This window comes from Vipera ursinii (genome assembly GCF_947247035.1).
Source record: "Vipera ursinii genome assembly, chromosome: 11".
Taxonomy (NCBI): Eukaryota; Metazoa; Chordata; class Lepidosauria; order Squamata; family Viperidae; genus Vipera; species Vipera ursinii.
Genome location: NC_139524.1, coordinates 14,222,126 through 14,238,534, shown reverse-complemented (window position 1 = coordinate 14,238,534; position 16,409 = coordinate 14,222,126). Strand labels below are relative to the sequence as shown.

The 16,409-nt window shown below is 42.8% G+C and overlaps 1 protein-coding gene across 1 annotated transcript in view; it reads right to left on the bottom strand.

The window, feature by feature from the left end:
* FBN1 (fibrillin 1) overlaps positions 1 to 16,409 on the bottom strand; it is a 164,873-nt gene that overhangs the window by 74,967 nt on the left and 73,497 nt on the right. Inside the window, exons 11-17 of the mRNA XM_083371054.1 lie at positions 15,085 to 15,243; positions 13,579 to 13,731; positions 12,743 to 12,895; positions 11,597 to 11,716; positions 8,969 to 9,094; positions 5,177 to 5,299; positions 2,187 to 2,309 (exon numbers count right to left, since the gene is read on the bottom strand). Of these exons, the coding sequence (XP_083227180.1) occupies positions 2,187 to 2,309; positions 5,177 to 5,299; positions 8,969 to 9,094; positions 11,597 to 11,716; positions 12,743 to 12,895; positions 13,579 to 13,731; positions 15,085 to 15,243 (957 nt within the window). The remainder of the gene's footprint in view (positions 1 to 2,186; positions 2,310 to 5,176; positions 5,300 to 8,968; positions 9,095 to 11,596; positions 11,717 to 12,742; positions 12,896 to 13,578; positions 13,732 to 15,084; positions 15,244 to 16,409) is intronic.

Genomic DNA, 16,409 nt, shown 5'->3' with positions numbered 1-16,409 from the left:
CCACTTCAGCAGAACCGGTAGCTAATTTTTTGTGGCCCAGGCCCAGAATGGACTTCCTGAAGTTCTGTCCACACAGAGAACCGGTTGTTCCCATATCTGAATCCCACCACTGTCTAAGGCTCATACCCAAAGGATTAATCTCTCTACTGTTTACTAATGCCTTCCTCTTTCACATTTAGCTACTCAGTTCTCATGGGTGGAAAATATCCATTTCTGCCAAGTAAGTGATTTTTTTAAATTTATTTTTCTCCAGAGGCCATCGATGTCTCCAAGAGGATTAATCCAAACTGGGGGATACTAACAGTAACTAACTTTGGATTGTCCCAGCTACAGAAGTAAGTGAAAAACTGTCGGAAGCCATTTGTCTTTCTCCTCAGATATTTCAACCTGGTTAGAGTTACGACTTCCTTGAACAATTCACAACTCTGTTCGGTAAAACAATTCTGCTTCCTTACTTTGCCAAACTGTCAAAAGGCTAAAAATACAAAAGAGAGTTAATCGGTTGCCATTTGCCAAGGTATGTTAATTTGATGGAAAGTCACTCCATGTACCAAGACATGCCTGCCATCTTACATTTATTTTAAAAGCAGGAATTTGGACTGGATTCCTAATTCATAGATAACTCTTGGAATGAACGTAATTCAGTAACTCCATTTTAAGGCAGATTCAAACAATTCTGGCTACCCATTATATTCTATGTTGCCTTTCTACATGTTTGAGATCTGAATCAGAGTTGCAGCAAGCCAAACCAATGCTCAGCACAATCTGTACACAGCAGTTGAGGCTTATCAGAAGTACCATGCCTTTTATTAATGGTTTCCTACATGTTCCTATATTTTTAAAAGGATAATTCTTTTTTTCCCCCTTGTTCAGAACACCAACAGCATTTCTGCATTGTACCATATTAGGAAGAACCAGAGAGAATATTTTAATTGCTGGATTCCTACTCATTGACCGTTGTGTCATTTCCTTTCTAGTCCTTTCAAAATGAGGTTGAAGGAGGAAGCTTCTCATAAAGACACAATTGCACAGCGAATGGGATTCATCATCTCTGTCAATGCATTGGCACTCTATGCTCAGGAACATTAGATAAACACATTAAAATAAAAAAGTTGGACGTTTTTCAGGCAGGAAATCAATCCTTAAATGCTTTCAGTCAGAAGGGCCAAAATGTCCATGTTTATTAACATACGATGCTAAAAGTGAGCCGCAGATACAACTGTCACCATTAATCATCGTGAATCAGCTTCAGAAAAGAAGGAACTCAAAACTGCATTGTCTATGGAGATTCTCAATCATCCAGGTTGTGGTTGTCCCAAAGGCGCTTTTTTCCAAAAGGCAAGTGGACTTTCTGGGTTTTTGCTTTGCAAATGTTTCCCCTCTCATCCAAGAAGCTTCTTCTGAACTGAAGCAAAACATTTTCAAAAGAAACAAACCCATGGAAGTCCAGGTGCTTTTTGAATAAAGCAACCTTAGGTCAAAACTGGATTGTGATAGTTTCCTTGTAAGATCAAGTTCTCATGCAGTGTTATTCCAGACAAATCCTGGTAATAACATCCTTTTACCTGAGCTCACCCCTTACAGGTATTCTTCGACTTACGGCCGAAGCTGAGCCCAAAATTTCCATTGTTAAGTGAGACATTTGTCAATTTTGCCCCATTTTATGACCTTTTCTTGTTGTAGCAGTTAAGTGAATCACTGCAGTTGCTAAGTTAGTAACACGGTTGTTAAGTGAATCTGGCTTCCCCATTGACTTTGCTTGTCAGGAGGTCGCAAAAGGTGATCACATGACCCCGGGACTCTGCAACTGTCATAAACATGAGTCAGTTGCCAAGCATCCAAATTTTGATTACGTGACCATGGGGATGCTACAGCGGTTCTAATGAAAAGCGGTCATAAGTCACTTTTTTCAATGCCACTGGAATTTCAAATGGTTACTAAATGGACTGTTGTAAGTTGAGGACTATCTGTACAAAAGAGGGTGACGTTCTAGTGTATCCTGCTGCCTTTTAGACATGTTGAAACATCAACATCTGGAATTTATAGCCCACCTTGACTGAGAATCCTGCCTCCTCAAAAGTCCCAATGCATTTGGAAGGTACCAGATTTGGAAATAGGGTTCTAGAGTTTTGCAAGACTGACCGCTAAGCCCTGAACCGTGACTGTCAACCGCGACTTTGTCTTACCGACACACACACGTCCATCCAACCCCACAGCGAGGCCAGGAAAGCATTCGCATTTGAAAGAACCATCGGTGTTCACGCAGCGGCCGTTCATGCATATTCCTGGTGTCTCACACTCATCAATATCTGTCAGAAAGAAAAAGCCCGTTTTGTTGAAGATATACAGTTTATCTGTTTTCACTCGAGTGTAGTTTGTTCACGGTGTACGCAAATAAATAGTTCATGCTCTGCGGATATCTTCAGCACTACTTTCTCCCAGGACTCTATCTTGGTAAGATCTCATAAAAGGGAACCTCTTCCGGTACAGAAAGGGACTTTGGAAGCACTTCTTTTCAACTCCTTGTTTGGAATAGCACTTTCTTTTAGGTCGGGATAGCCATCAAACTGCTGGATAGGCCTCAAAACCTGGTTTATTCAGTAGAGATTCAACCTTGAGGTGGGAGTGTTATGAGCTGCTCCCTCCTGTAACCTGGAGATGAACGGATGTCCTGTTCTGTTCTTTTTCTAGCACTGCATTTTGTATGTGTTGTTATTTATGCTTTAGAGTTTGTACTTTTAACCTTACTTATGTAAACATGGTCTGTAAGCCACTCAGTCAGCTTTGACTGAGGAGGCATGTAAGCCCTGTAAGTAAATATATAAATCTCTTCTCCTTGGCAGTTCCTTGATTACAGTAGTAATGAAATTACCCAGAACCAGCAAGAAAAAAGTAGCAGGTACAAGGAACTAACAAGGAGAAAAACCATCGCCACCAACACTGTCCAGTCAAACTATTGCACATAAACAGAGAGTCAACCCCACACTCAGTTGCACTGATGATGTTACCTAGTTGGGTAATGAAATGTCTCCAAGCAAACAACCAAACTCAGAGAACAGCAAGGACTCCATGATTCAACCCTGAGCTATAGATACTCTCTTCTATTGCAAGATCAATAAATATTTATCTTCCAAAAATGGCTCTGTGCGTATATTTGTGTGTCTCTGTGTGTCTGTGAATTTATTTCTGTTCTCCCATAAAGTACCACAATCTTTCCCCGTCTCCAATTTTTCAGGCTTTGCACATACCAGAGAATGTGAAAACTATTTGATCACAATTGTGTTTCTGAATTTGTTAACTTGCTCAGTTTTACACAGACAGCCACACTCCTGCCCAGCAGGAAATAAATTCATTTCTTGTCCTGATATGGCAACTGTACATTTTTTCCTCCTCTCTCTTCTCTCTCTCTCCAAACACTGAGGATTAGAGAAATGTTTTAAAAATACCAAGTGGGTTGATGCGTAACCTTTAACAATATAATCATATCCTAACATCTCCCCTCAGTATACACAACATTTGGCATGTGTGGCCTTTTCTTTCTTTTGCCCACCCCACCCCCCCCAACCTTAAAAGGGCAAATGGAGAACAAAACACCTCCGTGTTTCATTTAGCTTGTGTTGTTTGGCACACAATTCAGTCTTGCTCGTTCAAAACTTTGAATTGCTTGTATCTTTGGCATATTAGCCTCCAACCTCTTGTTCAAGCCAAAAAGGTGAATAAATTGTTGAACTTATCTCAGTTTCCAGCACTGTCCTTATGTAAGAGGTTAGGTTTCTACCTCTCTGCATATAAGAAACAAAATTCTGCTATGGTCTAGCATAGCGATAAAATGCAGGAGTCTCTGGCTTGAATCTAACAGTGTGGTGGGTTTGCAAGAAAGCCCTGCCCCTGGGTGATATGTCCATGGGGATTCTCAGTCATCCAGATCATCTTTGTCCCAAAGGTGCTTTTTCAAAAGGCAACTGGACTCTGTTTTTCCTTGAAAAAGTTTCACTTCTCATCCAAGAAGCTTTTTCAGTTTGCTTCTACTACGGAAAACGTTTCTTGGATGAGAAGCAAAATATCTTCAAAGAAAAACAAAGCATCGTTGGGACAGCCCTGGGCTATCTTATGCATTATCTAAAACAGGGGTCTTCAAACGTGGCCCTTTTATGACTTGTGGACTTCAACTCCCAGAATTCCTCAGCCAGGAGCCTGGTTGAGGAATTCTGGGAGCTGAAGTCCACAAGTCATAAAAGGGCCACGTTTGAAGACCCCTGATCTAGAGTTACCTTGAAGCAGAGTTTATTGTATTGTATCACTTATTTTACAGCAGAGGATATTTTTTAATGATCAAATGGGCATGATATACTTTTGGCAAATAATGCAGTGGATGCAACAATTATACAAAATGGGTGAGGCCATAGTTTATTTGGTTAGTAGATTTATATCCTGTCCTTATTTATTTCAGGGCACTGAACACAATGCTCTCTCCTCCTACTTTCCACACAACAATGTCCCCTGTGAGGTAGGCTGGTTGAAAGAGAGTGACTAGTTCAAAGTCAACTTTCTTGCCTAAGGGAAGATCAGAATTCGCAGTCTTCTTGTTTCAACTCCATCTGCAATCTGGCTCTCCTTTCTTGCAAATAAGCCAGATCAAAATTTTACGCATTTCTTTTTCCTGGGGTGTGGAAGATGAGTTGGATGTAAAAAAATAACTTCAAAAGACTCAAAACTTTCTCCTTCAATCACAAGATACAACTCTCAAATGAACTGTGTGTTGTTTTACTGTCTCCTCGAACCTCTAAACACCCTGTTTTGTAGTCAAAATAGATATTCCCAAGGAGTTTCTTAAATCCAGAACATATGAAATGATTTTCACTAAAACAGCCAAGTTTTCTTCCAAGATGGAACACAATAACTGTCTTATGAGGGGTCCTTGGTGCTCCTCTGAGCTTGCTTGTTTTCTTGCAGATGTTTCATTACCCAAACTGGGTAACATCATTGGTGCTGCTCACAAGCTCAGAGAGTACCAAGGACCCCTCATGTCAACCCCGAGTTACATATATTCCCCTTTATTAATAATTGTATTAACACAATACCAAGTTTGAGGCAGAGTGTTTCAGATCATATATTTGCACTGCACACTTCATCTCAGATATGTTGCCCTTTGCAACATCTGCAGATAAGTACTCACCTCTGCAGTAACGTCCATCGACGGCTAACTGGAAGCCAGGTTTGCAAATACACTTAAAACTTCCATCTTCATTGATGCACATACCATTAAGACACATGTTTCGTATGCTGCATTCATCCATATCTAAAGAAATGAACGCACAGTCAAAACAAAAGTTCATCACCGTTAAAGAACGTTAACATTATTCCAGTGACCTATAGAATACTGCCCCAAATATAGACCCTTTTATGGCCTCCTTTGTGCTCTCTGAGTTTAATTTTCTTGCAGACATTTCATTACCCAACTAGGTAACCTCATCAGTGCTGTGATGATGCTACCTAGACGGATAATGAAATATCTGCAAGGAAACCACCCAGCTCAGAAAGTATCAAGGACTCCATATTTCAATCCTGAGCTACAAGTATTCTCTTCTACAAGGTATAATCCCTTATGCTTGGGTTTCAAGGGTGTATGTGATGTCTGAGTAACTGCTTAGTTGAATTTAGTGAGTTTCTCCAGACCAGACAAATCACTCTTCAGCTTTCCAAGGATAAACTCCTTCCAGGCCAGGTACTTTTCAGATTAACACTGATACTTTAAAGGCTAGCAGTTATCTTACAGTAAGAGTGATCTCTTAACACTTTTCTGTTGTTAAACACAGCACTGAAGACAGAAGGCAGATCTGCATGCTTTCTTATCTTGTTAAAGTAAAGCAAAGCATTGTGAACCACTCATCATTTTGTCTGAAACTGCTAGAAATTACACCTCAGTAAGATCTGGAGGAACACAAGTTCCCTCCCTGAGTTTGTTTTTTTTAAAAAAAAAAACCATGGGAATGTAAAAATAAATCTGGTAAACTAAACCAAAGGTTGGTATTTTTCCCCCCAGCTGTGACTAACCAGATGCCCAAAAGCAAGACACAAACGCAACAGGATATCTCACACGGTCCTAAACAAATGGGCAAATTGAGAGATGGCCTTTGATACAGAAGGTCCTGGTCCGGGACAATGATAAACTAACACAGGAGAATATTGGAGGATATGCAGAAGTTCTTGGCGCTCTCTGAGCTTGGTGGTTTTCTTGCAGCGGTGTCATTACCCAAACGAGCTAACATCATCCGTGCTAGTCCTTAGTACAGTGTCATTAGCATTGATGACGTTACCTAGTCTGGGTCATGAAACGTCTGCAAGAAAACAAGCAGTTTCAGAGAGTACCAAGGACCCCTCATTTCAACCCTGAGCTACAAATGAGCCTTGGTGGAGCAGTGGGCTAATGCCTCCTTAAGTAACACCAGCTGCCTGCAATTAGTGCAGGTTCGAGTCCCACCAGGCTCAAGGTTGACTCAGCCTTCCATCTTTCCCAGGTAGGTAAAATGAGGATCCAGATTGTTGGGGGCAATAAGACTTTGTAATAATGCCGCTTAGGGGGGGCGAAAGCGGCATAGAACGAAGGCTATTGCTAAGCACGTTGATTTGTGCTTTAGATTGTAAGCCGCCCTGAGTCTTTGGAGAAGGGCGGGATATAAATGGGATTAAAATAAAATATAAATAAATAAAATAAATATTTTCCTTTATTGGCAGAGAAATCCCAGGGTGAAGCAGACAGCGGCCCCATCTGCAGCCAGGTATATGACGGCCCTTGCGCACGTTTAATTAATGTGCCGCATTTCCAAATTCAGAGAAAATTCTGAATTTGAGCTTGTAGACGGGCATTACAGACAAGTATAGGCAGTCCTCAGCTTACAACCACAATGGAGCCCAAAAAGTCTGCTGTAAACCAAGATAGCTGTTAAGGGAGCTTTGCCTCATTTTGCCCCTTTTCTTGCCTCGGTTGATAAGTTGAATCTCTACAGTTGTTAAGTGAGCAACACGGTTGTAAAGTGAACCTGGCTTCCCCCAGGGACTTTGCTTGTCAGAAGGTCGCAAAAGGGGATCACATGACACCCTCCCCTCCGGGGACCCGACAACCGTCATAAATACGAGTCAGTTGGCAAGCTTCCGAATTTTGATCGCGGGACTACGGTATGAAAAATGGCCGTAAGTTGCTTTTTTCGGTGCCGTTGCAACTTTGAACGGTCACTAAACGAATGTTTGTAACTTGAGGACTATCTGGACAGACCATTACTTCAGAAGCTGAAGCAATTCAGACGCCTGGGAGTGTTTTTGGCAGCATTGCTTAGGGCACAAAACAGATGAGCTCTTTTAACCGCACCGACTTTATCGCTGTTAAGACATGGGATTTACTGAGGCGATGATGAGAGGGAGATATTTGAACGAAACACTTGGATAGATTTCCAGATTAAAAAAATATTTAGGCCCATACCTAAAAGCAATTCAAACCTTTAGCCGTTCCCTCCATACTAGGATGGCGCATGGATTCCTGAAGGATTTGCCTCTGTTAAAGAGGAGCAACGTAACATCTCACTTTTAGGATAGTGATATTAAAATAATATTTAAAATTGAGATGTTCCCCTTAATATTGAGAAATGCCTCCTCTAGACAGGGCATGCTTACCTCTCCCATTTTTTCCCCTGACTTTCTAAATCAGGCAAAAGTAATTTATGGTTTTTAAAAATGTGCCTCTATCCCAAACAAGAATGTTGGCGCGCTCAGTCTTACAGCTGAATCACTGAGATAATATTCTGCCAAAAAAATGCTGCTTGTAACCAGAACTTGGATTTTTGTTAAATGTGAGCAGATGGTGGACCCTCTCTAAAGGACTGGGAGAATGTAATAAACCAACTTTTTTTTCCCTTTTTTCTTTGAAAGTAGGGAGTTCAAAAGCGTTTCTCAGGCCTTGGGATGCAATTTCGTGTAACAGTAAGAGCAAATTAGTACATCCTTTTTTTAAAAAAAAAATGGCCGACAGGAGTAGCCAAATCTTGGTGAGATTTCAACATTCTTGTCCTGATCCATGCAAAGGTTTGGTGAAGTTGTGAGATTTTGGTGAACAGATTGTTTCAACACACCAGACTGTGTTTACATTTCTTAGAAGGACCAGGATATGTTGCAAGAGTCTCTCATCAAGCATGTTAATGAATTCAGGATGCTATGTACGATCTAAAGAACATTCCCAGGAGTATCTATTTCCATCACAGAAACTGCTTGTGAGATGTGCTATTTCTCTTTCAGATCTTGTATAGCTTATTGTTCGTGGATCCCCACAGAAACAGAGTTGGAAGGGACCTTAGAGGTCATCTAGTCCAACCCCTGCTCAGGCAGGTAATGCCTGTACCATTTCAGACAAATAGTTGTCCAATCTTCTTAAAAACGTCCAGTGTTGGAGCACCTACAAATTCTGGAGGCAAATCGTTCCACTGATTAATTGTTCTCAGTGTCAGGAAGTTTCTCCTTGAGTTCTAGGTTAGTTCTCTCCTTGATTAGTTTCCCTCACACACACAAAATTATTTACTTGACGTTCTAGGGAGAATTGTGTGAGTTATGATTCTGGTGAGTTATGATTATGTATAATTATGGGAGAATTATTAACCCGTGAAACAGCTGGCCTTCAGAGGTTGTGGCTGCTTCATCGCTGGAGGTTTTTGAGAAGAGACTGGAATGGTAGGGTGTCTCCTGCTTGAGAAGGGGTTAGACTAGAAGACCTCCAAGGTCCCTTCCAGCTGTATTCTGATGGTGATTATGTTTAAAGGCCACATGGATCTCAACAGATGAGTTGGTTGGCAAAATTTAACTTTGATTCCTACAGACTGTTGTAACATTGAAAGCAATGGGGACCAGCAGGCAGAAACATCCCACTGTAGGCAGTTGCAGAGATGAAGAAGAAGATGCTCAGAATGGATTTGCCAGTCCTGACCTTCACAGTTCCTTCCATCAGCTGACACATGAAAGCCGGCATTGCAAACACAGTGGAAGCTGCCGTCGGTGTTGATGCATCGCCCGTTGTTACATATCCGGCCGTTCTGCAAACACTCATCAACATCTGAAAGAAAAGCCAGCAGAGACAATAAATATAAGTACAGGTAGTCCTCAACTTATGACCACAGCTGAGCCCAACAGTTCTGTTGTCAAGTGTCAAGAGCCTTGGTGGAGCAGTGGGCTAATGCCTCCTTAAGTAACACCAGCTGCCTGCAATTAGTGCAGGTTCGCATCCCACCAGGCTCAAGGTTGACTCAGCCTTCCATCCTTCCGAGGTAGGTAAAATGAGGACCCAGATTGTTGGGGGCAATTAAGCTGACTTTGTAATAATGCCGCTTGGGGGGGGTGTGAAAGCCCTAATAAGCAGGCATATACATAGAATGAAGGCTACTGCTAAGCTTGTAAGCCGCCCTGAGTCTTCGGAGAAGGGCGGGATATAAATGGAATTAAAACAAATAATAAAATAAAATAAAAAATATATGTTAAGTAAGTTTTGCCCCATTTTACAACCTGGCCTTGTATCACTGCAGTTGTTAAAGTTAAAATCACGGCTGTTGTGCGAGTCTGGCTTCCCCGCTGACTTTACTTCTCAGAAGGTCACAGAAGGGGACCACATGATCCTGGCACACTGCAACCGTCAGAAGTACAAGTCAGTTGCCAAGCGTCTTAATTTTTTTTAATCACATGACCGTGCGATGCTGCAACAGTCGTAAGGGTGAAAAAAAGGTCATAAGTAAGTCAAGGACTGCCTGTATTTCTTATTTCCTGATTATTTCTTGCTCAAAAATATACTATGAGAAGCTTTGGGCACAAAATATAGTAGCTATTGCCGAATTGGGTTTCTGTTTTGCCCATTTTTCTCATCCTTTTAAGTGGATGCTTGTCTATCTTGGTTTGTCTGCTCACTCCACTATAAAGTCGTTGCTGTGACTGCTCCCTTTTCATCAGGGCTGGGGTGGGATAGGAGGGGAGGGCATTTTGGCAAATGACACAACATCATTGAGTTTCTTTTCTTCTTTTATAGCCTGTGGTGCTTAAATTTTTATTCTGTAGGCTTTATCTTTTAATCCTTTGTTTCTCTTAGAGATCCACCTTAATCCTGCGGAGATTTTTTAGATCTGGGTGCTTCCTCTGCATGTTCCTACTTCAATTAAAAGGGAAAAGGAAAAAAAAAAGCTAAGCACACAATTCCAGTAACTGCATCTTGGAGCCTAAAGATCACCATTTGCAAGCTGATTTTTCTTGGCTTCTTACAAAAAACGTTGGCTTTGTTTCTTCAGATCACAAGCCAGGTTTGGTCCTCTCTTTCTAGCAGTGAGCAGTTGAAAAAAAGAACCCTATCTCCGTTTTTTTAATTCAAAGGCGTGAATCCTGGGAGGTCTAAGTGATTTATCACTTGTCATCTGACTTCCCTTGCAAAGCAAGAAGCCAAAATGAGTTCTTAGCAGTTCAGATTCCTCATGGTGGAATTCTGGACAATATTTTACACCACAATCCAGAAGCGAGATAAGTCTGGTCATGCTTACAACCACTGCAGTGTCCCCATGGTGATCTAAATTCGGATGCTTGGCAACTGACTCATACTTACGACGGTTGCAGTGTCCCAGGATCATGTGATCCCCCTTTTGCAACCTTCTGACAGGTTGTAAAATGGGGAAAAAATTCTGCTTAGCCACAGAAATGTTGGGCTCAGATGTGGCCATCAGCCCAACATTTCTGTTGCTAAGCGAGACATTTGTTAAGTGACTTTTGGCCCCGTTTTACGAAACTTCTTTGCCATGGCCGTTAAGTGAATCACTGCAGTTGATAAGTTAGTAACACGGTTGTTAAATGAATCCTGCTTCCCCCATTGACTTTGCTTGTCAGAAGGTCGCAAAAGGGGATCACGTGACCCCAGGACGCTGCAACCATCGTAAATACGAGTCAGCTGCCAGGCATCCGAATTGACCCTGGGACGATGCTGCAATGGTCGTGAGTGTGAAAAACATAAGTCATATGTCACTTTTTTTAGAGCCGTTGTAACCTTGAATGGTCACTAAATTTATTTTATTTACTTATTTTATTACATTTATATACCGCCCTTTCCCGAAGGACTCAGGGCGGTTTACAGGGTGATTAAAAAACCAAGATACAAAAGTTAAAAACAAATTTAAAAAAAAAATTATATTTGTCCCTGCATAAATAAAACCCCAGTTAAAATTAAAAATAATTCTCAGCCTGGGCCAGAGAGCTCGAAGAGCCAGGTCTTCAGGTCCCGGCGGAATGAACGGAGGTCGGGGGCAGTCCTCAGCTCCACTGGCAGCTGGTTCCAAAGGGCAGGCGCCCCCACTGAGAAGGCCCTATCCCTGGGTGTCGTCCGCCGGCAATCTCTTACCGGTGGCACCCTGAGAAGACCCTCACTGTGAGAGCGCACTGGACGAAGGGAACTTGATGCCGGCAGAACTCTTGTCCTTGAAGGACTACCTGTATTTCGGTGGGAACTGACTACAGTTTAAAATTTTGGAAATAGCCACCAAGGTAGATGTTTGTGTGGCAGTTTCACTATTTTTACAGTGGTATTCTTTACCTCGGCATTCTGTCCTCATTGGGGTACTCTGATATCCAGGCCGACACTTGCATACATAGGAACCTTGGGTGTTCATGCAGTCGCCACCAATGCACGGATTCCTTTCGCATTCATCCACATCTGCAAGAGACAAAAGACATAGTTTTGGCAAACTTTGGCAAGTGCTGCCAACGTTTCCTTCCCTAACTTGCTTCGCTCTCTGCAAAGCGCGCTTTTGCGAAAACCCCAGCAGTGTTACATACATTACTCTGGTTAGGAATATGCATCCTTCATCACCCCAATACTCTGATATGAAGCCCCGTTACTCTTGAAAAGTTCAATTTCTTGGATTGTGATGTTATGGAGTCACTTTTCTCTGCTTGGGTGAATTTAAGACTTCTCAGAACGAACCGCTAAAGCGAGATTTTACTCTTCAGACCAGGGATAAACACCCGGACACAAACTGAGCAATGGGATACACGCAGTTCGGTGCAGTGAGACAGGGGCAGATCTGTACACTGGAGAAACAAAACAACCACTTCACAAACGCATAGGAGAACAAACCGCTCAGGTCAAGATTCAGCGGTTCACCTGCATTTGAAAGACAAAGGCCACTCTTTTGAAGACAACAAAGTCCACATTCTGGACAGGGAGGACCTGGCTTGAAAGAGGGATCCAAGAGGCCACCTAAATTAAGACTGAACAGCCCTCTGCCAACAGAGGGGGAGGGATATGACACCACCTATCTCCTATTTACAACACAGTCCTTTCAGCAGTTCCAAGAAGCTTCCAGACCCATTTGCACAACTCAGGTGACCCTGAGGGCACAAATAAACCTCCAAGTGGCCTCAACGACTCTCAGAGGGAATGCTAACAAACAGATGACTGCAAGGATTATAAATCCTTCCATCCTCCACCATCCAGTCAGAGCTGAAGAAGCTCCTCAGATGAGAAGCGAAACGTCATCAAGGCAAAACAAAGTTCAGTTGCCTTTTGACTCAGCATGGAGTCAATTCCAGACAAGTTCGCCATTCGGTCTAAAGGCTTCCGAGTTAAGCATATTCCAAATTCTGCTCATTTCAGAAAGGGAGCATCCAGCTAAAAAGTGAAAGAAGGGAAGGGAAGGAGTAAGACATGGCACGACATAAATCTGACAGGCGGACGTACCTATGCATTCCCCTCTAAGGTCCAGTTCAAACCCTTTCTTGCATTCGCAGCGATAACTTCCAGGAGTTGGAATGCAGCGTCCATTAATGCAAAGGTTTTGATACAACTGGCAGAAGTTGGCTTGTGACCGAGTGACATTAAATGAGACAATACCTGGATTTTTAAAAAAAAATCAAAGTTCAATATTGGATGCATTTGATGTACTTTTTTGCGGGGGGAAAAAACCTGTTAAAATCTATTAGAGCGATTACAGCGGGGTTGTACCCGTCGTTGATAAGCATACTGTCACTGCAAATAGCCATCCTCAATCTAAGTCTTACTTCTTTTTCCCACGTTCTACCATTTCCTGGTGAAGGATTTGTTTGGAAAGCTACCCACTTTGGAGGGCTGATTTGCTCATAGATAACTTAGAACTGCAGTCTGGGGGGGGGGAAGGAACCCCTTCAAATCCAATATATCCTGAAACACTTCCCTCCTAACCCGATTTTGGTTTCTTAACAAACACACATCATCTCCTGGCTAGAAGACTAGAAAGGGAAGAGAAGAAAGCATTGGAATATCTCAAAGCCCTACCCAACGTAATTAAAAGAATAAAAATAAATACTTCGGGAGGGGGAACCTTCCTGAGGGCAGCAGAAAGCAAAATAGGCAAGCCGATTAGGGTCTGCAATGATCTGGGTAACCTCGGACGCCGCTCGCTTTACCCAAAGTGATTCCATGATGAAGAAGAGCCAATTTTACCCTCAACAACAACAACAACGAAAACCCCAAACCCCAAACCAGATGAAAGATAGCCTTAAACCAGGGGGAAATGAAGTATTTAAATCCAATCTTACCTGTCGGTCTCTGAGAAGGCGGAACCCCATCTGGTGGGAAAAATGGGGGCCGGAAGATGTCAGGTGGAAAAAAGGGGGGTGGTCTTGGGCCGCCGGGGGTATCTGGCCTCCCACCTGGCAAACTGCCATATATACACAATTTGCGGAACTCATCTGAAAGGAAAAAACAAAATTATTCAATTAAAAAAACGACCGACCATTGCTTCATATGGATAGCAGGGGTCCCCAACCTTGGCAACTTTAAGATCTGTGGACTCCAACCCTCAGAATTCCCCAGCCAGCCGTGCTGACTAGGGCATTCTGGCAGTTAAGAGTCCACAGATCTTAAAGTTGCCAAATTTGGACGAGCCTTTTCTTTTCTTTTTTTTTTAGCCAGTTAGGGACTAATACTCCATATTAAACACAGAGGTTAATTTGAAGATGCTCTAAGCCAGGCGTGTCAAACTCGTGACCTCACGTGACCTTGCGCAACGTATCGCGGTTTTTCCCCTGCTGCCGGCAATGGGGTGGGTGTGGTTTTGGCATAACGCATCCGGCCCGCCGGCCGGCAGTCTGACATGTCTGCTCTAAGCAAAAACCACCTGGTATGCTTGTGCCTGGATGGGCTTGAATATTTCTGTTGCTAGAGATTCTATTTTTATTTTATTCGTTTTTGTCCTTCCTTCATTATTTTTATAAATAACTCGAGGCAGCAAACATCCCTCATATTCCTTCCTCCTCCTACTTTCCCCACAACAACAGGACTTTGTAAGATGGGTTGGGCTGAGAGAGAGGAGCTGGCCCAAAATCACCCAGGCAGCCTTCATGCCTAAGGTAGGACTAGAACTCACAGTCCCCAGATGATTGGCTCAAAGTCACCCAGCTGGCTTTCATAGCTAAGGTGAGCCTTGAACTCACATTCTCCCATTTTCTAGCCTGGTGCCTCATCCACTAGACCAGGGGTAGACAACCTTGGCTCTTTTATGACTCGTGGACTTCAACTCCCAGAATTCCTGAGCCAGCCATGCTGAGGGGAAAGGGAGAGGTTTCCAAGCTGAACCATGCTGGTTCAGGAATTCTGGGAGTTGAAGTCCACGAGTCATAAAAGAGCCAAAGTTGCCCACCCCTGCACTAGACCAAACTGGCTCTCAGTTGGGGGAAAGCACTCATTTCTTGCCTCTTGTCTTTGACAGATTGTTTGAATGAGAGGAGAAGCCCGGTGCTATAGGAAATCAAGAGTAAATCGGAATTAATTTATTCACGCCATCGGATTCACCAGAGAGGCCCTATAAGTGCAAGACTGGACACAACACGTGAAAAAAATGTATCTACCTAGCAATGAAAACCCAATCCATTCTCCTTGGAGAGCATCTACAAGAGGTTTCCTTGTGTGTTTCCACATCTCAGGACTGTAGCAACGTCTTAGCTCAAGTCATTATAGGAGTCTACATTTCCCTATGACAGAGTCCCCCACTCAAAAATAAGAAGTGGTTTATACGTTTGAATGGCATATCATCGGTTCCATACCTGTAGCACGAATGGGACACATTTCTGGGGCAGTGGTAGCTCCTGGAGACCAGCACCGTCCAGAGTCACAACAACACTGTGTTTTGGTGAGCACTTGCTGCAGCTGATTGTTGCAACGGCCGTTGATGAGAGAAGTAAAGCAATATCCCGGTCGCACATCTGTTCCAGAGAAGAAATGAAAACATCCCTCAACTCTTGAGAATAATTCTTTGGCAGATGAAGGGTATTCCTCTCTTTACACATGCGTTCCGTTCAGCCGGGAATCTACCCATTACACCCAGTAGTCTGTTCAATATTTTACGCCTTGGTATGAATTATACATTACGATGAAAAATTTTTAGTTCTTTCTTCCCTTATCTTTCATTCTCTCCACTCCTTTAATTTTGTCTTTAACTGGTAAGGTACTACCTCCTGAGAAAAACTTTCCATGTGCTTCCTCTGGATCAGAGGTGGCATTTCCAAAAAAATTCAAAGCAAGGTTGGACCTGAAGGCTACTGCAGTGGTTTGCACTGGGGTCAACATTTAAATCTATCATAACAGTGGTTTGCTCACAATATAACAAACAATAACACCATAAATGATTAAAAACAAGGAAGCAGAGAACAGGAACAAATAAATAGCGAAAATAAGATGGTGGTCTGGCCAGCAACACACACACACACACACACACACACACACACACACACACACAGACACACACTATATTCTGCAACAGATTTGCCCAAGGCCTATAAGAGAAACTTCCAAAGGACATAGAGTAATAGGATTAGGAGGGACCTTGGAGGTCTTCTAGTCCAACCCTCTGCACAAACAGGAGATCCTACACCCTTAAGGACAAAGGGCTGTCCAGTCTCTTCTTAAAAACTTCCAGTGTTGGAGCATTCGCAACTTCTGGAAGTAAGCATTTCCACCCGTTACTTCCCATCCTGCCCTCCTGGAGGGAGGGGCAGAGAGAATAGGTTGACCCCCCCCCTCTTCTCTGTGACAGCTCCTCAAATACTGGAAGACTGCTGTGACATCATCCCTAGTCCTTCTCTTCATTAAGACTAGAAATAACTACTTCCCTCAGTCATTCTCATGACATTCTTCACATCCTAAGGAGTTCTACACATGTCATCCCCCGAGGGAGCAAATCTTTATTGTTAATGGTTCTCCTGTCTATTTAAGACCAAAATTTCCTTTCCAAAGTGCCCTGCACTGCTACGGAAGAGAGGGAAAGAGGCGGGCTGAGGCTTAAAGTGGCAGAAAAATCTCATTTCCCCAGCCAATGCAAAAGTTCCAGGATTCCGTCCTTTCCTTCTATAAATGCTGCACGAGAATTTGG